The sequence below is a fragment of the Pan paniscus genome, chromosome 4, assembly GCF_029289425.2.
Source record: "Pan paniscus chromosome 4, NHGRI_mPanPan1-v2.0_pri, whole genome shotgun sequence".
In the NCBI taxonomy this organism is placed as follows: Eukaryota; Metazoa; Chordata; class Mammalia; order Primates; family Hominidae; genus Pan; species Pan paniscus.
This window is the reverse complement of record NC_073253.2, coordinates 145,060,914-145,075,866: the sequence shown is the minus strand read 5'-3', so window position 1 is coordinate 145,075,866 and position 14,953 is coordinate 145,060,914. Positions and strand designations below refer to the sequence as shown.

The following is a 14,953-nucleotide window of genomic DNA, read 5'->3' as shown; positions in this document are numbered from 1 at the left end:
GGTTTCACCATGTTGGCCACGATGGTCTCGATCTCTTGACCTCATGATCTTCCTGCCTTGGCCTCCCAAAGTGCTGGGATTACAGGCGTGAGCAACTGCACCCAGCCAACACTAGAATTTTTTAATAGATTGGGAAACTGATTCCCATAAATGGACATGCAGCCAAGGGCAGGGCCGCCTGGCCTGGCACCCAGCCGGGTCACTGACACTCAGTCCTGTACCATCAAGGCTGCATTGGATTCTCTCCAGTAAGTGTTTTCTTTTTTTTTCTTTCCTTTTGAGACAGGGTCTTGCTCTGTTGCCCAGGCTGGAATGCAGTAGTGCCATCATGGCTCACTGCAGCTCCAACCTCTTGGGTTCAGGTGATCCTCCCACCTCTGCCTCCTGAGTAGCTGGGACTATAGGCGCAAGCCACCATGCCTGGCTAATTTTTATATTTTTTGTAGAGACAGGATTTCACTACGTTGCCCAAGCTGGTCTCGAACTCCTGGGCTCAAGTGATCCTCTTGCCTGAGCCTCCCAAGGTGATGGGATTACAGGCATGAGCCACTGAGCCTGGCCAAGTAATTCTTTCGTACATTGTACTTCTTTGTCCTTCTTCATCATCTTGTCCCCAGGTGGCTGCTGCCTTGTCTGGGGTCACCACGGAATGCCCCTGAAGGGGACAGGGTAGAAGCTGGCCCTGTGAAGTCAAGGAGACTGTAGCCACGGTTCTGCCAGCTGGCTATGCACATGACTGAATCTTCCTAGAGGCCGTGGGAGGCTGGATTCTCTTTGGTAGCAGTCACAGGACAGGATAAGGTGGACCAGAGGCCAGAAGAGAAACAGGATGGTAGTCTTCAGGCAAAGGGGCTGCAAAGTTATACCAAGCAGCACACTGGGGTGTGGGGATGGAAGCTATGTCCACAAGGCGCTTTAGCTCTGGGTTTTGTTCAAGGAAGGCACTGCTTCCCAAGCTTTGAGTCTTACTAGACTGTGTCTGGGTTTCAGGGGCTTACCGTAGTCAGTGTATCTGGGCCAGCAGAAGTGCCGGAGCCCTCCGTAGCTCAGCTGGAAGGAGGGCTCGTTGCGCTTCCTCAGGGCAGCGCCCTTTGTCAAAGAGAGGGCCGCGTGCTCAGAACACCGGTAGGTGATGAAGCCGTACTTCTCGCCTCTGCGGGGAGAGAGCAAGGAGAGTATGTTATTGGGCTGGCTGGGTGGACACTGTGAGACCACCCATTACTGGATGAGGAACCGATTGCCACAGTGATTCGATACCCACATCACGTGGCCCCCTAGATAGAGATGATCATGACCACTGGGCTGACTTCTGCAATGTGGTAATAATGAAAGCAGCTAATATGTTGAATGTTTGCCAGGTGTTGGCCATCACATCTTGCCTCAGACACTCCTCAGATGAGCCTGTGAGGTGGGTACTGTTGTTATCTCCACCTTGCAGATGAGGAAAGAGGTTCTGCGGAGTTCAGTAATTTACCCAAAAGCAAGTGGCAGAGCAGGGATTCAAACCCAGGCCTCTGACATTAAAGCTGATGCTCTTAACACCGCTGTATGTTTCTCCTATCATTCCCATTTCCCTGGATTTGCCATTGCCATGCCATTCCCCTGCCTATACTACTGTACCACTTTCTGCCTCCTTCAAAGCCAGCCTCAGTCACCAATTCCTTGGCTGCCATCTTGGCCTTCACCTCCCCTAGTAGGGCTGGTCTTCTGCACACATCTTGCCCTTCATGGTAGACATCTATGGTGCCTGCCTGTTCAGCTTCCACTCCCCTTCCTCTGACAACAGCATGTGTGGTCAACCAGGCTCAGGGTGCCAGGGCAAGCCACGTGACAATGGCCCTTCCTGGACACCATGGTTTGTTCAAGGATAAGCCTGTTTACTTAAGGCTGAACCCCAAAGAATCCATCTCAGGTCTTTGCTGGAGTCATGTAGTGACTCCTACCTTCCCAGGGGTCTCTAAGCTGCTGGGGGGTAGCTTAAAGCTACAGGCAGCCACTCTGCAACCAGGAGAAATGTCTGCCCGAGAAGGACCAAAAGTCAATTCTATTCCAACTTTTCACTTCCATGAACAACAGAAAGAGTCCCGACTGACATATCATCTGCTATGTAAACTCCTCAAGGCAGAGACAAAGTGGCATTCACCAACTATTAGGACAGGATTACAAATAGTGGGTGCCTAATAAACATTTACGTGAATCATGTTTCCTGACACCTCTCTGAACCAGGGCCAAGTTTGAACCCTTCTGCCTCTTTATTTATTTGTTTTTTGAGACAGAGTCTCACTCTGTCACCCAGGCTGGAATGCAGTGGTCGCAATCCCAGCTCACTGTAGCCTCTGCCTTCCGGGTTCAAGCGATTCTTATGCCTCAGCCTCCTGAGTAGCTGAGATTACAGGCATGTGCCACCACGCCCAGGTAATTTTTTGTATTTTTAGTAGAGACGGGGTTTCACCATGTTGGCCAGGTTGGTCTCAAACTCCTAGCCTCAAGTAATCTGTCTGCCTCGGCCTCCCAAAGTGTTGGGATTACAGGCGAGAGCCACCATGCCCGGACCCTTCTTCCTCTTTAAATGTCTAATATTGGTAGTACGTCCAAGACTCTTTTTTAAAGATCCTGTGTGTTTTTTTAAAATCTTAACAGATTGATCTTTCTCTTTAGAGATTAATTTGCCTGCTTTATTTTTGCATGCTATCTTCATTTGATAGCTTGAAAACTGCACAGAACTTAAAATGGTTCTATTTGTATAATGGTTCTTCTTTAAAAAATTTGGTAAAAACACTTAACAGGACATTTACCATCTTTGCCATTTTTAAGCATACAGTTTGGCAGTATTAAGTATACTCATATTGCTGTGCAACGAAGCTCCAGAAATCTTTCACCTTGCCAAACTGAAACTCTATGCCCATTAAACAACACTTCCCTTATTCCTCCTCTCTGCAGCCCCTGGCAACCACCACTCTTTCTGTTTTGACGAAATAGACTACTTTAGACATAGCATATAAGTGAAATCATACACTATTTGTCTTTCTGTGCCTGGCTTATTTTACTCAGCACAATGTTGTCAGGTTCATCCATGTGGTGGCGTGAGTCAGAATTTCCTTCCTTTTTAAGGCTTCATAATATTCCACTCTATGTATAGAAACCATATTTTGTTTATCTGTTCATCTGTTGGGGGACATTTGTATTGTTTCCACCTCTTGGCTATTGTAAATAATGTCGTTATGAGCTTGGGTGAACAAATACCTCTTGGAGATCCTGTTTTCATTTCTTTTGAATATATACCCATAAGTGGAATGGCTGGATCAGATGGGGGTTCTAGGTTTAATTTTCTGATGAACTGCCATACTGTTTTCCACATCAGCTGCATCATTTAAAATTCCCACCAACACTATACAAGAGTTCCAGTTTCTCCACATCCTTGCCAGTATTTATTTTCTGGTTTTTTGATAGTGGCCATCCTAATGGGCAAGAAGTATGTAATAACTCTTACAACAGAAACTATTTTCTTGCTGAAGCTTTCTATTATTATTATTGTATTAGAATGTAAAAACCCGAATAACTTAGTTTGCCTTAGTTTGCCGATATAATATGAGATAATTTAGAAATATTTCAAAACTGACAAAGTTTTGACATCTAAATTGTGCATTCATATGAAACCTGTTCTTTTTGCAGATCCCCTGATAGGTAAAACACTGCTTCTCCAGGTAAGTGACGAAAAACCAGGGCTGCCTAGTAGAACAAAAGGCCTGGGGCCTTTTCTTATTTTTTGCTCTATCACCCAGGCTGGAGTGTAGTGGCGCGATCTCGGCTCACTGCAACCTCTGCCTCCTGGGTTCAAGGGATTCTCCTGCCTCAGCCTCCTGAGTAGCTGGGAATACAGGAGTGCACCACCACACCCAGCAAATTTTTAAATTTTCAGTAGAGACGGGGTTTCACCATGTTGGCCAGGCTGGTCTTGAACTCTTGACCTCAAGTGATCTGCCTGCCTTGGCCTCCCCAAATGCTGGGATTACAAGTGTGAGCCGCCATACCCAACCAAGGCCTGGGACTTGCTGCTGCAGAGGAAGGGAGGGTGCTGCAGAGGAAGCACAGGGCTGAGGTAGAGTGGAGTCCCAGTGCAAGTCTTCAAGCTGCCAAGGGCTGCTGCCCCGTACTATCTCCAGGCCAAAGGCCCTGGAGCAGACACATGGGCTCCGGTTCTGGCTCTGCCACCAACTAGCTGCCAGCTAACTTGTCTGAACTCCTGCAGAAAGGAGAGCAATTGAAAGACCAGGAGTGCTTATGTCCCTGGCGTGCTGGGAAGTTTAGATAAAAGAATGAACGGAAACTGCCTGGCACTTCGTAAACCATCAGCACGTGTTTGCTGCTATTACTGACTGCATTACCATTTCTGGTCCTTCTCATGGGCCTGGCTTTCCACATCTAGGCTATGGATTTTGTCAGATTCATTTCACAAATCTTGGGCATCTTCTGGTACCCAATTCTGGATCAGGACCAGTGCCCCTCTCTGCTCCCTTCATTTGCCATGGCTTGGTTCAACTCACCTCCTATTTCTCGTCAGCACCTCGCACTCCTCAATCTCACCAAACACTTCAAAGCGCCTCTTCAGCTCTCGGGAGCTCATGTCGCTGGAGAGATTTTGAATGTACACCACGCGGCCTTCACCCTGCCCAAGAAGGAGGACAGAGAGAGACTTGGTCATTGCCTGGCTTCCTGGGGCCCCTCTGGGGGTGGGCTCCCATGGAGTCCTTGTCCTAGTCCATGATGCCTGGCTGAGTGAGCAATACCGGCTGGAGTCAGAGAGAGGACAATGCCAGTCTCTACCCCAGAGGACCTGCCCTTGTTGGGGGAGGGTGTTGGAAGGGAAGAGGCCTCCAAGGAAGCCACTGCTTACATGAAGGAAATGAGCAGAGACTGGGGCTAGGAAGGGGGAGGGATTTATCACCATTGATATGCCTGCATATTCAGTAGCTTTTGGAGTTAACCTTTCAAGTCTGAGCAGGGGAGGTGCTGGGGTAGGGCAAGCACAGGAGGCAGGTTGATTGTGAGTGTGAGAGTGGGCTGGAAGGAAGGGTAATGAGGTGGGGGCATCAGGGATATTGGTTTTGCCTGGGCAAAGTGGCTGAAGCCACAGTATAGACACTGTCACCAAGGCGTCACCTTCAGGAGAGTTCCATGCTATGCCAGTGGGTGCCCAGAACAGCCTAGCAGAGGGAAGGGGTGGGAGAAAGTCCAGACTGGAACTCCCCTTCCCCTCCTCTCAGATCTGTGATTTGATCTGGTTGAAGCCACTGCTATTGGACAAGTCACTCTGACCTGCGAGAGAAACTGCAGGCTTGTTCCTGGAAATCTGTCTTCCCATAGGAAAAACACACAGTTTCTTGTCCTGGACAGGCTTGCTCTGGAAACAGGTTATAGCCAGTGATGCTCCAGCCATCCCACCCACGTACTACACATGCCAAGGAAGAAAACCCAGGTGGCAGGTCCACAAACAGGACTCCGTCGTCAACAGTCAGGGGAACTGTACATCCCACGACACACGATGTCCAAGCTCAGCTCAACAGAGAAATCCCCTCCTCCCACTCTCCTTGCAGCTTCTTGAATTCATAAAGCTCCTTTCTGCCACTGCTCCAAACACCTGTCCCCCTGAGTCTTCGCTTGGTTGCTCCTTTTCATCAATCAGGGCCCAGCTCCCTGAAGGTGCCCTTCCCTGGCCACCCCATAAACACATCCTCCTCAACAGTCCTGTTTACTTCAGATTGTTACAAATTGCACATTACTAATTTCACAGTGCTTATCCCAATCTGTAATTACATTGTTTATTCCTTTGTTTACGAGTCTATTATCTCTCTCTCCCTTCCGTTCAGCCAGAAGGGGGGCCTCATCCCTCTTGTTCATTGCTGTCCTCCAACGCCCAGAACTGTGCTAGGCCTGTAACTGCTGAATGACCAGACCCAGACTCCAAGAAGATGCTCCATGCACAGTCCACGGTTTTAAGGACCTGTGTGCAGACAGCTGTGCACCTCTAGGGTATGCATACCTCCTGTGTGCCCCTCCTCCCTGAAGTGCCACATCACATGGGAGAGACCCAGCAGGAGTCTGTTTGTCTTTTTGTGTTTCCATCCTACTTTCCTCCTTCCCTTCTAGTGACACAGCCTAGCTGGCCAGCTCCAGCTCCCCACTCCAGGCCCCTGATGTGTTTTCTCTGTGGGGAGCTTTGCAGTAGGGTCACCAGGCAAAGCCAGAAGGCCAGGGCCTGTGGACTAACTCTGGGAAGGCATTAGGGAGGTGGGTGGGGAGGAAGGGACAAGCTCTCTTGGTCTCTTGGCACTGATCAAGTTGGGGAAAGCCTTGGGAAGCACAGGCCCAACTCCCTTACGTACAAATGAGGAAAGTGAGGCTCGGGGTAGCTGGGGGACCTGCCCACGGTCACATAGAAGGTGGTGGCAGGGCTGACTTGTGACCTGGCCAGCCTGGCTCTGCTCCCCACTACCACAGCCTGCCCACTTGGCTCTCTCAAGGCCCCTGACGCTGAGCCCTAAATCACCACCAACAGCACACTCATGGCCAGTCTCTTGGCTGAACTTTGCATGGTGCCACCTTTGATGCCCTTTAGTGACCCTGGTGCTCTTCAAATGAGAGAAATATCATTGTCTGCTGCTGCCATAGTCCCTTCTTCCCCAGGCAGAGGCCGAAGACTGAGGGGCTCACCAGCCAGCCTCAAAAGGCTTTGGTCCATGAAGCCTCCACACACTTCCTGTCCGTTCCCATTCACTCCAGGCTCTGGGCCCCCAGATCACTTACAATGGCCTTTTCCCGCCGCTTCCTGGCGTGCCGGATGCTTGGCGTTCTGTCTGAACACGGCCCTCTGCTCTCACATCTGTCAGTGAACAAGCAAAGCAGAGGCACTCACTCTCGGGAGAGACCATGGGGGTGGGGGCGGATCTGCTCCAGGACGCAAGGGATGCTTCCTTAGGATTTGTTCACGAGGGCACACGAGCCGGAACTGCCTCCCGCAGAAACCTAGCTTCCCCTTCTGCAACGACGGCCCAGGGCTGTGTGTGGGCCTGAACATCTGGACACATGCCTACTGCCTGCTTCCGGACTGGATCACCGGGAACCAATGTGTTGCTCATTATAATCCCACCGCATTCTGAGCCTTGCCTCTCTATGCCATTAGGGGTAGAAAAGCCCTTTTGCTTTATTATCTTATTTGACCTGATTTTTTTTTAAACCCCATGAGGTTTTATGTTTCTCCATTTTCCAGATGAAAAATCTGAGGCTCAGGTTTGAGATGGGATTTGCTTAAAGCCAGAAAGCAGAGAAGTTAGAAGCAGGTCCTTCTGATTCCAGAACCACTGTTCCCTTTGGGTTCATGCCTCAGCCAAGCAGCAGCCCCTGGCCATTGCAGCTCCATGCTTCCAGGCTAGCTATCAGGCTCATTAGTCCCATAGCCCGAGCAGGCTCCCAGGTGCCACCCACCTGCAGCCTTCCTTGCCTGCCTGCACGCTGCCCTCACTCATCCAGTCTGAGTCACTGACAAATACAGCACAGAGGACAAGAACACAGGCTTGTGAGTCAGACAGCTTGAGTTTGAATCTTGGCCCCGCCGCCTCCCTGTTCGGTGACCTTGGGCCAGTTACAGAAGCCCTCTCAACTTCAGTTCTTCATCTATAAAATAGGGATAACCAATTGTGTCCATCCCTTGGCCATTTGTGAGGATTAAATTTAAAAGTGCATGTCAATGCTTAGCCCAGGAACTGCTCCATAAATATTTGCTTTATTTTTCTATGTAATTTCTTTGAGCCTCAGCTTCCTCATCTATAAAATGGGGATAAGCAGCAGATACCTCCAGGTGCACCTGTGAAGCTCTAGTAGGATAATGGGAGGGGAAATTACTTGCAACTTTAAAGGGTTACCTAATTATAGTATTATCATCCCTTTTGCAACAGAATTGGTAGACTTTCCCCACCTGAAGAGCTGAGAGTGCCTGGAAGGTATCGTGGAGTTCAAGATTTGTGTTGTTAACCCAGCTTAACGTGCTTTCTGTTGCTGAGTGTTTGGTACAGGTCTGGAGAAGGCTGATTAGTATCTTACCAGGTTTACCAGGTACTGAGCTCAGCCAGGTAGCTGAGCAGGAGCCAGGTTACCCAGTTAAGTTTCTGTAGTGAGCAGAAAAAGCCAGCCCTGAACCTGGCCCAAAAGCGAGAAGAGAAAAAGGAAAATCCATGGGGGTTTCTAGAGAAGTTCTCGACTCTTCCCAGGCAATTCTATGAATGCAGGCCCAGCCCAAACACCTCTGAGCTGGGCAGGAGAGAAAGGAGGCCAGGGAAGCTCCAGCTTGGGGGATGTATTTCAACATGAAGAGAACCTGGGCAACTGCCTAATGTGGAGATGGAGTGCTTTAGAGCTCACAGCAAAGCAAGGCTGAAGCCAAACCTTTGACATTGGACCACTGTAGGGCAGAAGCTACCCCCTGGGAAAGAATGGAGCCAGAAAGAGAGGCTCAGCGAGGTCGGCAGAAGGCAGCTGTGACTGACGAATCCTGGCTTCTACAGTAAGGGCTTGCTGGGGAAATTGCTGCGGACCTCACTTTGAGGAACAAAAAATTTAGGGCTTCTTAACAAGTTTGCGGGGAGCCCACAAACCCCCTAAAATTGAATGCCCAGTTAGATGTGTATGCACATTTTAATATGGAGATGGGCCTTTGCTTTAATCAGGTTTTCAAACAGTTAAGAACACCTGTTGTAGATGTATAAACATAAAGCTGAAGTCTTTTTACATTTTATTTAACAAAAAAAATTTTTTTTTGCTAGTCCCTTTAGAAGGGAAGAAGAGGTATCTTCGCAAGACCTAAATTCTGGTCTCAGAGTATGATACTCTAGCAATGTCATCATCATCACCTGGGGACTTGTTGGAAACGTCAATCCCTGCCCCTGCCCCTGCCCCACCCCAGACCTACAGATCAGACACCCGGGTGTGGGCCAGCCAGTGGAGGCCCAACAAATCCTGCAGCGGATTCGGCAGCTGGGCTCTAGCCCAAGAGCAGCATCTAGTGGCCACTCAGCTTCACCTCAACACAGGGCTGGGGATGATGACACTGACTCTCCTCAAGCCTTCCCCAGGGAGAATCAGGACCCACTGTGATCAGAGAGGAGCAACCAGTACCCTCTGAATCTGCCAAACCTCCATTTTTTCTGCCCAGCTCCCCAGCTGACTTTTGGACTGGCTTCTTCTCCAGTCTGGTTCAGCGAGCGAGGATGATACGAGCAAGCGGGCTCATGAGGCATCATCCCTCCACTGAGGTCAAAGCCCTTTGAGGGGCAGCCAACTGGTGAAAGCCACAGCACAACTCAGCATGACCCAGAAACCTTATCAATGCTTTATGTCCAGGTATTTTCCAGAGCAAAGATTAGAATTACACTAATCTTTCTTTTACTTATAAACATCCCTAGAATTCAAACTGTTGGGGCAGGTATGTTTGCACAAAAACCTATCCATTTTACAAACACAAAAGCAAAAAATACAAATGGATAAGGGACAAGTTCCTTTATAGACGTAAGCCCACAAATAGCCAGGAGTGGGTTTTCTTTCTTTCTGGAGGCCAGGATGTTTGGGACACTCTCGATTTCACAGACCAGGCTGTGCCTGCCTCCAGGACTCACCCACAACTGCCCCAGAAGACCACCTTCAAGGCCCCTGACCAAGACATGGGCCACACTGGGAGATGCAGCCTCAGTTTCAGAGCAAGTTTCCCAGGGATCGTCCCTCCTGGGGCTCCTGGCTCCCCGGGAACTGGGATCCTCCACTGCCCGCTGCCTCTCCTGCAGCCCCCTGTTCATACCTGAAGTTCCTTCGAGTGGCTGGTGACCAGGAGTGGCAGGGTGAAGAGCCAGAGCTTGAGCGGCTGCGGGAACAGAGCTGCCGGTTGGCCTTGCTTGGTGGGCTCTGGTAGGGACAGTGGTCGGAGCAAGTGGGGCTGACCCCTGAGTCCTCTTCTTCATTGTCCTCCTCCTCCTCCTCCCCTTCTTCCTCTTCCTCCTCTGGGAGGAAGCTGCTCTCGCCGCTGCTGCTGCTGCTGTCTTCAAAGACAGTGTCATACTCAGGGCTCTTGCAGGAGGCCAGGTCTTCCTCCTCCAGGGCGGTCTCCAGCAGCCCAAAGTGTTTGGTGAGGCTGGCACGGATCTCATGGTCTCTCAGCAGCGTGCTGTCCTTGGGTGGGGCGCCAGCATCACAGCTTCTGTCTTCCTCCCTGCCAGGGGCCTGTGCCTCAGCCCGAGGGGCATCCTGCTGGGGCCAGTCCTCAAGGTGAACCCCAGACGGCTCCCAGGACCTCAGCACCTTCCTTTGCAGGACGCCTTCTGGTCGGAGCACCTGGCAGTAGTCATGGTCTCCAAAGGAACAGGAGAAGGGACGCTTCCGGCCAGCCTGGGAGGCTGGCTGGGCTGTGGCATGTCGCAGGTGGGACAGGAGCTCACTCCGCTCCGGGTGCTTCTTTGGCAGCTTGTGGGCAGCCCCTGGGGTGGCCTTGAGTGAGAGGCCCTCAGGGGAGGGGAGGCTGAGAGCTATTTCTTTGCCTAGACTATGCTTGATGTCCGGTTTGAAGGGATCCTCCTCTGTGGGCTTGTACGGTGGTGTGGTGGGTGGGGTGAGTCCTGCCCGAGGAAGAGGAGAAAGTTAAGATAAAGACAGATCATTTCTCCAAGGGACACTAAGACCCTAAGTTTGGGGCCAAGCCTGGTAGCTCACACCTATAATCCCAACATTTTGGGAGGGTGAGGTGGGTGGATCACTTGAGGCCAGGAGCTCGAGACCAGCCTGGCCAACATGGTGAAATCATGTCTCTACTAAAATACAAAAAAATTAAGCAGGCTTGTTGGTGCAGTGAGCCAAGATCGTGCCACTGCACTCCAGCCTGGACAACATAGTAAGACTATGTCTCAAAAAAAAAAAAAAAGAAAAAAAAAAGACCCTAGTTTGGGATGGCAATAAAATGGCCAAGTGCCTTTACTCCCCCAACCCAGTGGATGGCAGACATCACTAACTGATCACTGCACTGCTGGCTGAGCCTGGAGGTAGGCTGGGAATCCTCCAATTCTTTGGAGTTGGCATGTGATGAAATCCATTTGCCATCCCTTCTGTGACCTACTAATGGCAGCTGGAACCTCCCAGTCATCCAAATACCTCTTCCTGATCTACGTCCAATCGTTCAACAAACCCTCCCAACTATACCTCTCATATGCCTCTGGTGTTTCCCATGACGGACAGGGGGCAGGCACCGCAGATAAAACTGCCCACCTGGGCTGGGTGCGGTGGCTCACGCCTGTAATGCTGGTTCATTCCCAGTGAGTCTTCTTTATGGTACCTATTGCAATTTGTAATGATCTTCCTTTTCTGTTTGCTTTTTGACTGCCTATAACATAAGCCCCATGAAGGCAGGCATCTTGCGCATCGTTCATTACGTGGCACCTTGCCCATGCATGATGAAAAACTCAGAGATGCACGGGTGTTTTCCTGAAGGCACCTGCCAGTGGAAGCCCCCTGGCTCACCTGCTGTGCCACAGAGCTCCACTGTCAAGGTCTGCTCAAAGCTCTTCTTGCCAAAAGTTGGGTCGCTGGTGGAGGCAGGGAGGACAGAAAGGAAAGAAGCAAGTCAGCAGCAGGCATCCACCTCCCCGCCCATGAAAGGGTCGCAGGGAGTGCTGTGACAGGCCCTGGTTCCACCGCCCATGGAAATGGAGCCTGAGATGCACTCGCTCTGGGGGAAACCCCATCCCGGCTGTTAGAGGAATTCAAGCTGCACAGCTCTTTTAGGAGACACAGGCAAGGTTCACTGGAGGGTAAATAGAGGACAAGTGTTGTCAGCCTCCTTATTTTATAGAGGGAGCAACTGAGGCCCAGAAGGAGGAACGGACTTGCTGAAAGCCACAGGGCACTGTCAGAAAAGAACTCTTTTCAGGGCCCCCAAGAGGACAGGTTATGAAATGGCCTGAGGCCTTTCCTCTGGCCTGCAAAAGTTAGTTTCTAAACACCAACTCCCTTCTAAAGGAGCCCAGCTCCTGAGGGTCCCAGATGACAATCAGGGCACAGGGTGTGGGGCCAGGGCCAGGGATGGGCGCTGATGAATCCCCCATCACCACCAACACACACATCCAACAAGACAAAATCTCATGGAACAATACACCAATAATTTCTAAAAATCTACCTTTGTGACAAGGCCAGCATGAGGCACCTGGGAGAGTCTGAAAAGAAGACAAAGAAAAATAAGATTCCCCAACATGGTATCACTAGCAGATGTTTCCCCTCTGGAGGAGACCCTAGGCCTCCACTGGTGCCAAGCACAGCTGCCCTTTGGGCAGGTGACCAAACACCTCTGCCACTTTTAGAGAAGGGCAGAACAACTCAAATCCACCTTCCATCCCAGTCTCAGGTGGGAGAGCTACTTGATTTTGCAGAAAGTACAAACAGGTGCAAGGGTGACCCCTTCTGGCTAAACGTGTAGCACAGTGAGGAAGAACTTGACTCTAAGTCCCACTGCTGTGAGCTCTGGACAGACAGCCCTGCATAGGGCTCATCATTAAGTAGCTCTGTGCCTGAGTTTCTGTATCATAAAATGGAGATGATGACAGTCCCTACCAGAGAGCCTTCTTGTGAGGACTCAATAGGGACAATCTGTTCATCTGAGACCAGTGCCAGCACGGTAAGTATACAGTGGCTAACTGTTGTTATCATTACTGCTATTAGCAGCATTTAAAACTCTAGCTGCATTGTGGAGCTGAACTTATAGCCTTACGCTTCTGTCACATCATCCCCAGTGAGTCTTCTTTACAGTACCTATTGCAATTTTGTAATTATCCTCCTTTTCTGTTTACTTTTTGACTGCCTGCTTAATTCATTAAGTGGCACCTTGCCCATGCAAGATGAAAAACTCAGAGATGCATAGGTGTTCTTCTGAAGATCTGCTCCAACTAGCCCAAAGAAAAGCTGAAAGCCAGGGAGGGGAAGGGACTTGTCCAAACCCACATAACACTTTGTTGGGGGACGGGGACTTGAACACAGGGCTCCTGGCTCCCAGTGCAGAGGGGCATGCTGCACCCCATCCCTGACCCCACTTCGCAGACCACCAACTCTGACTACCTCTGGGAGGGAGCTGCGGGCAGCTGGGGTCCTCATCCATGTCCCCACACCCACTCTCACAGGGGCTCTCCAGGGCAGGGATCTGGGGTCCCCGTAGGAGCTGCTGGTCTTGGCCACTGTCCTCGTCCGTGGGGCTGCCTAGCTCCCGCTCTACATCGTAGGCCTTGGGAGCCAGGCACAGTGAGGGCAGAGCACCTTGGGGCTCCGAGGGGACCAGCGGCTCATCTGCAAATGTCAGCCAGGGGCCCAGCTCAGGGTTCAGTCTCCGAGAACGCCGCACGGGGCACACAGAGCTCTCCAGCTTCCTCCCCAGCTTCGTCCATGGCAGGCCTCGGCCTGGCCTTTTCCTGCCCCACTCCTCCTCCTCCTCTTTTTCTTCTTCCTCTTCCTCCTCCTCTTCTTCCTCGTCTTCCTCCTCCTGCTGCTGCAGTCTGGCAGGCCGGCGGACCTCCCTTTTCACCTCCAGCCGCAGTGGGCGCAGGCTTGGTCTGGGCCCGGTGCTCTTGGGTGAAGCTGCGATCCTTACCTCCTCCACCGAGGATGGGCGACCAGGGGAGGCCTGACTGTCTTTGGGGGGCCTGGGCCTTGACCGAGGTGTGAGGGAGGCATAAACAGGCGTGGCCAGACGGTAGGGTTTGCTGACATCACAGAGCACGTCTTGAGCCAGAAGTTCCCTCAGAATGGAGAACTCAGCCCAGGAGGCTTTGGAGTGGTGCCGGGACCAGGGCCGGGATCTGACCTGCTGGGAGGGGTTGCTGCAGGCCTTGGGGAGTGGCTCAGGGGTCTGTGGGGGCAGCTTCCTCTGGGGGAGGCAGTAGGTGTGCATGTAGCGTATGAGTTGCACCATCGCCTGCATGTCTTCCTGGGAAACCGGGGCACCGGGGTCTGCCCTGCCCAGAGCTAGGGAGTCCCGGGGAGAGGCTGGAGCTGGCTGGGGGCTCGGGCAGTCCTCACCCGGCTCCTTGTCCTCCTTGGCAGGGAGCCGGGGACTCTGGAGGCATGGTGGCTGCAGACCCCGATCCTGCAAGCAGCACTGTGCCGAGGTGAGGTGCTTATGTAGTTCTGTACAACTTCGGCTCTGAGACTGCGTCACGGGAGCCTTCTTGTCTTGGGTGCTGTCCGCCTAGAGAGGGAGAGAGGCCAGAGTGAGGAAGGAGGCCCAAACACTCCTCCCATGTGTCTCATCCGCATGGCCACTGGCTGGCCCATTGTGTCTCACCTGGATCATAGGAACAGCCAGGTTTCCTTCATTCCGTCCCCAGCTTCCCACACAGAGCCGGGCACCTGGCTGTGCTCAGTGGATGAGGAATGAAGGAAAGACCAGCCTCCTAACAGCTCTCTCAGCCATGGAATTTCTCCCCTGCAGACCCTTCCAGATTCACTGACAAAGCCCCACTCTGACCATTCCACCCCCCTGCTCCGTACCCCTCAGCCAAGAGCCGGGCAGTAGGTTCATGGTAGCCTGGAGCTGGGTGTAGGAAGGACTTGCTACAAATGAGCACTGGGGGATTCATCGATCTCGGCCCACTGCAACCTCTGCTTCCCAGGTTCAAGCGATTCTCCTGCCTCAGCCTCCCGAGTAGTTGGGATTACAGGCATGCATCACCACACCTGGCTAATTTTTTGTATTTTTTAGTAGAGACAAGGTTTCACCATGTTGGCCAGGCTGGTCTTGAACTCCTGAGCTCAAGTGATCCTCCCGCCTCAGCCTCCCAAAGTGCTGGGATTACAGGCGTGAGCCACCGCGACCGGCCTGAATGATGGATATGTTCTAAAACTGGATAACGGTCACAATTGCATGGGTATAAGTTTACTA

At 51.6% G+C, this 14,953-nt stretch overlaps 1 protein-coding gene across 6 annotated transcripts in view; it reads right to left on the bottom strand.

The window, feature by feature from the left end:
* The window catches only part of PPARGC1B (PPARG coactivator 1 beta), a 164,428-nt gene that overhangs the window by 43,947 nt on the left and 105,528 nt on the right, over positions 1 to 14,953 (bottom strand). For 3 of the 6 annotated variants that reach the window (XM_063604673.1, XM_034960766.3, XM_034960768.3), the window contains 7 exons: positions 13,138 to 14,260; positions 12,206 to 12,242; positions 11,551 to 11,615; positions 9,845 to 10,655; positions 6,805 to 6,880; positions 4,545 to 4,666; positions 999 to 1,153 (listed from right to left, as the gene is read on the bottom strand). In XM_063604673.1, coding sequence (XP_063460743.1) covers positions 999 to 1,153; positions 4,545 to 4,666; positions 6,805 to 6,880; positions 9,845 to 10,655; positions 11,551 to 11,615; positions 12,206 to 12,242; positions 13,138 to 14,260 — 2,389 coding nt within the window. Of the gene's footprint in view, positions 1 to 998; positions 1,154 to 4,544; positions 4,667 to 6,711; positions 6,881 to 9,844; positions 10,656 to 11,550; positions 11,616 to 12,205; positions 12,243 to 13,137; positions 14,261 to 14,953 lie in introns of those variants that run through there. The other 3 variants (XM_063604675.1, XR_004671706.3, XR_008625454.2) reach the window with 3 other exon arrangements.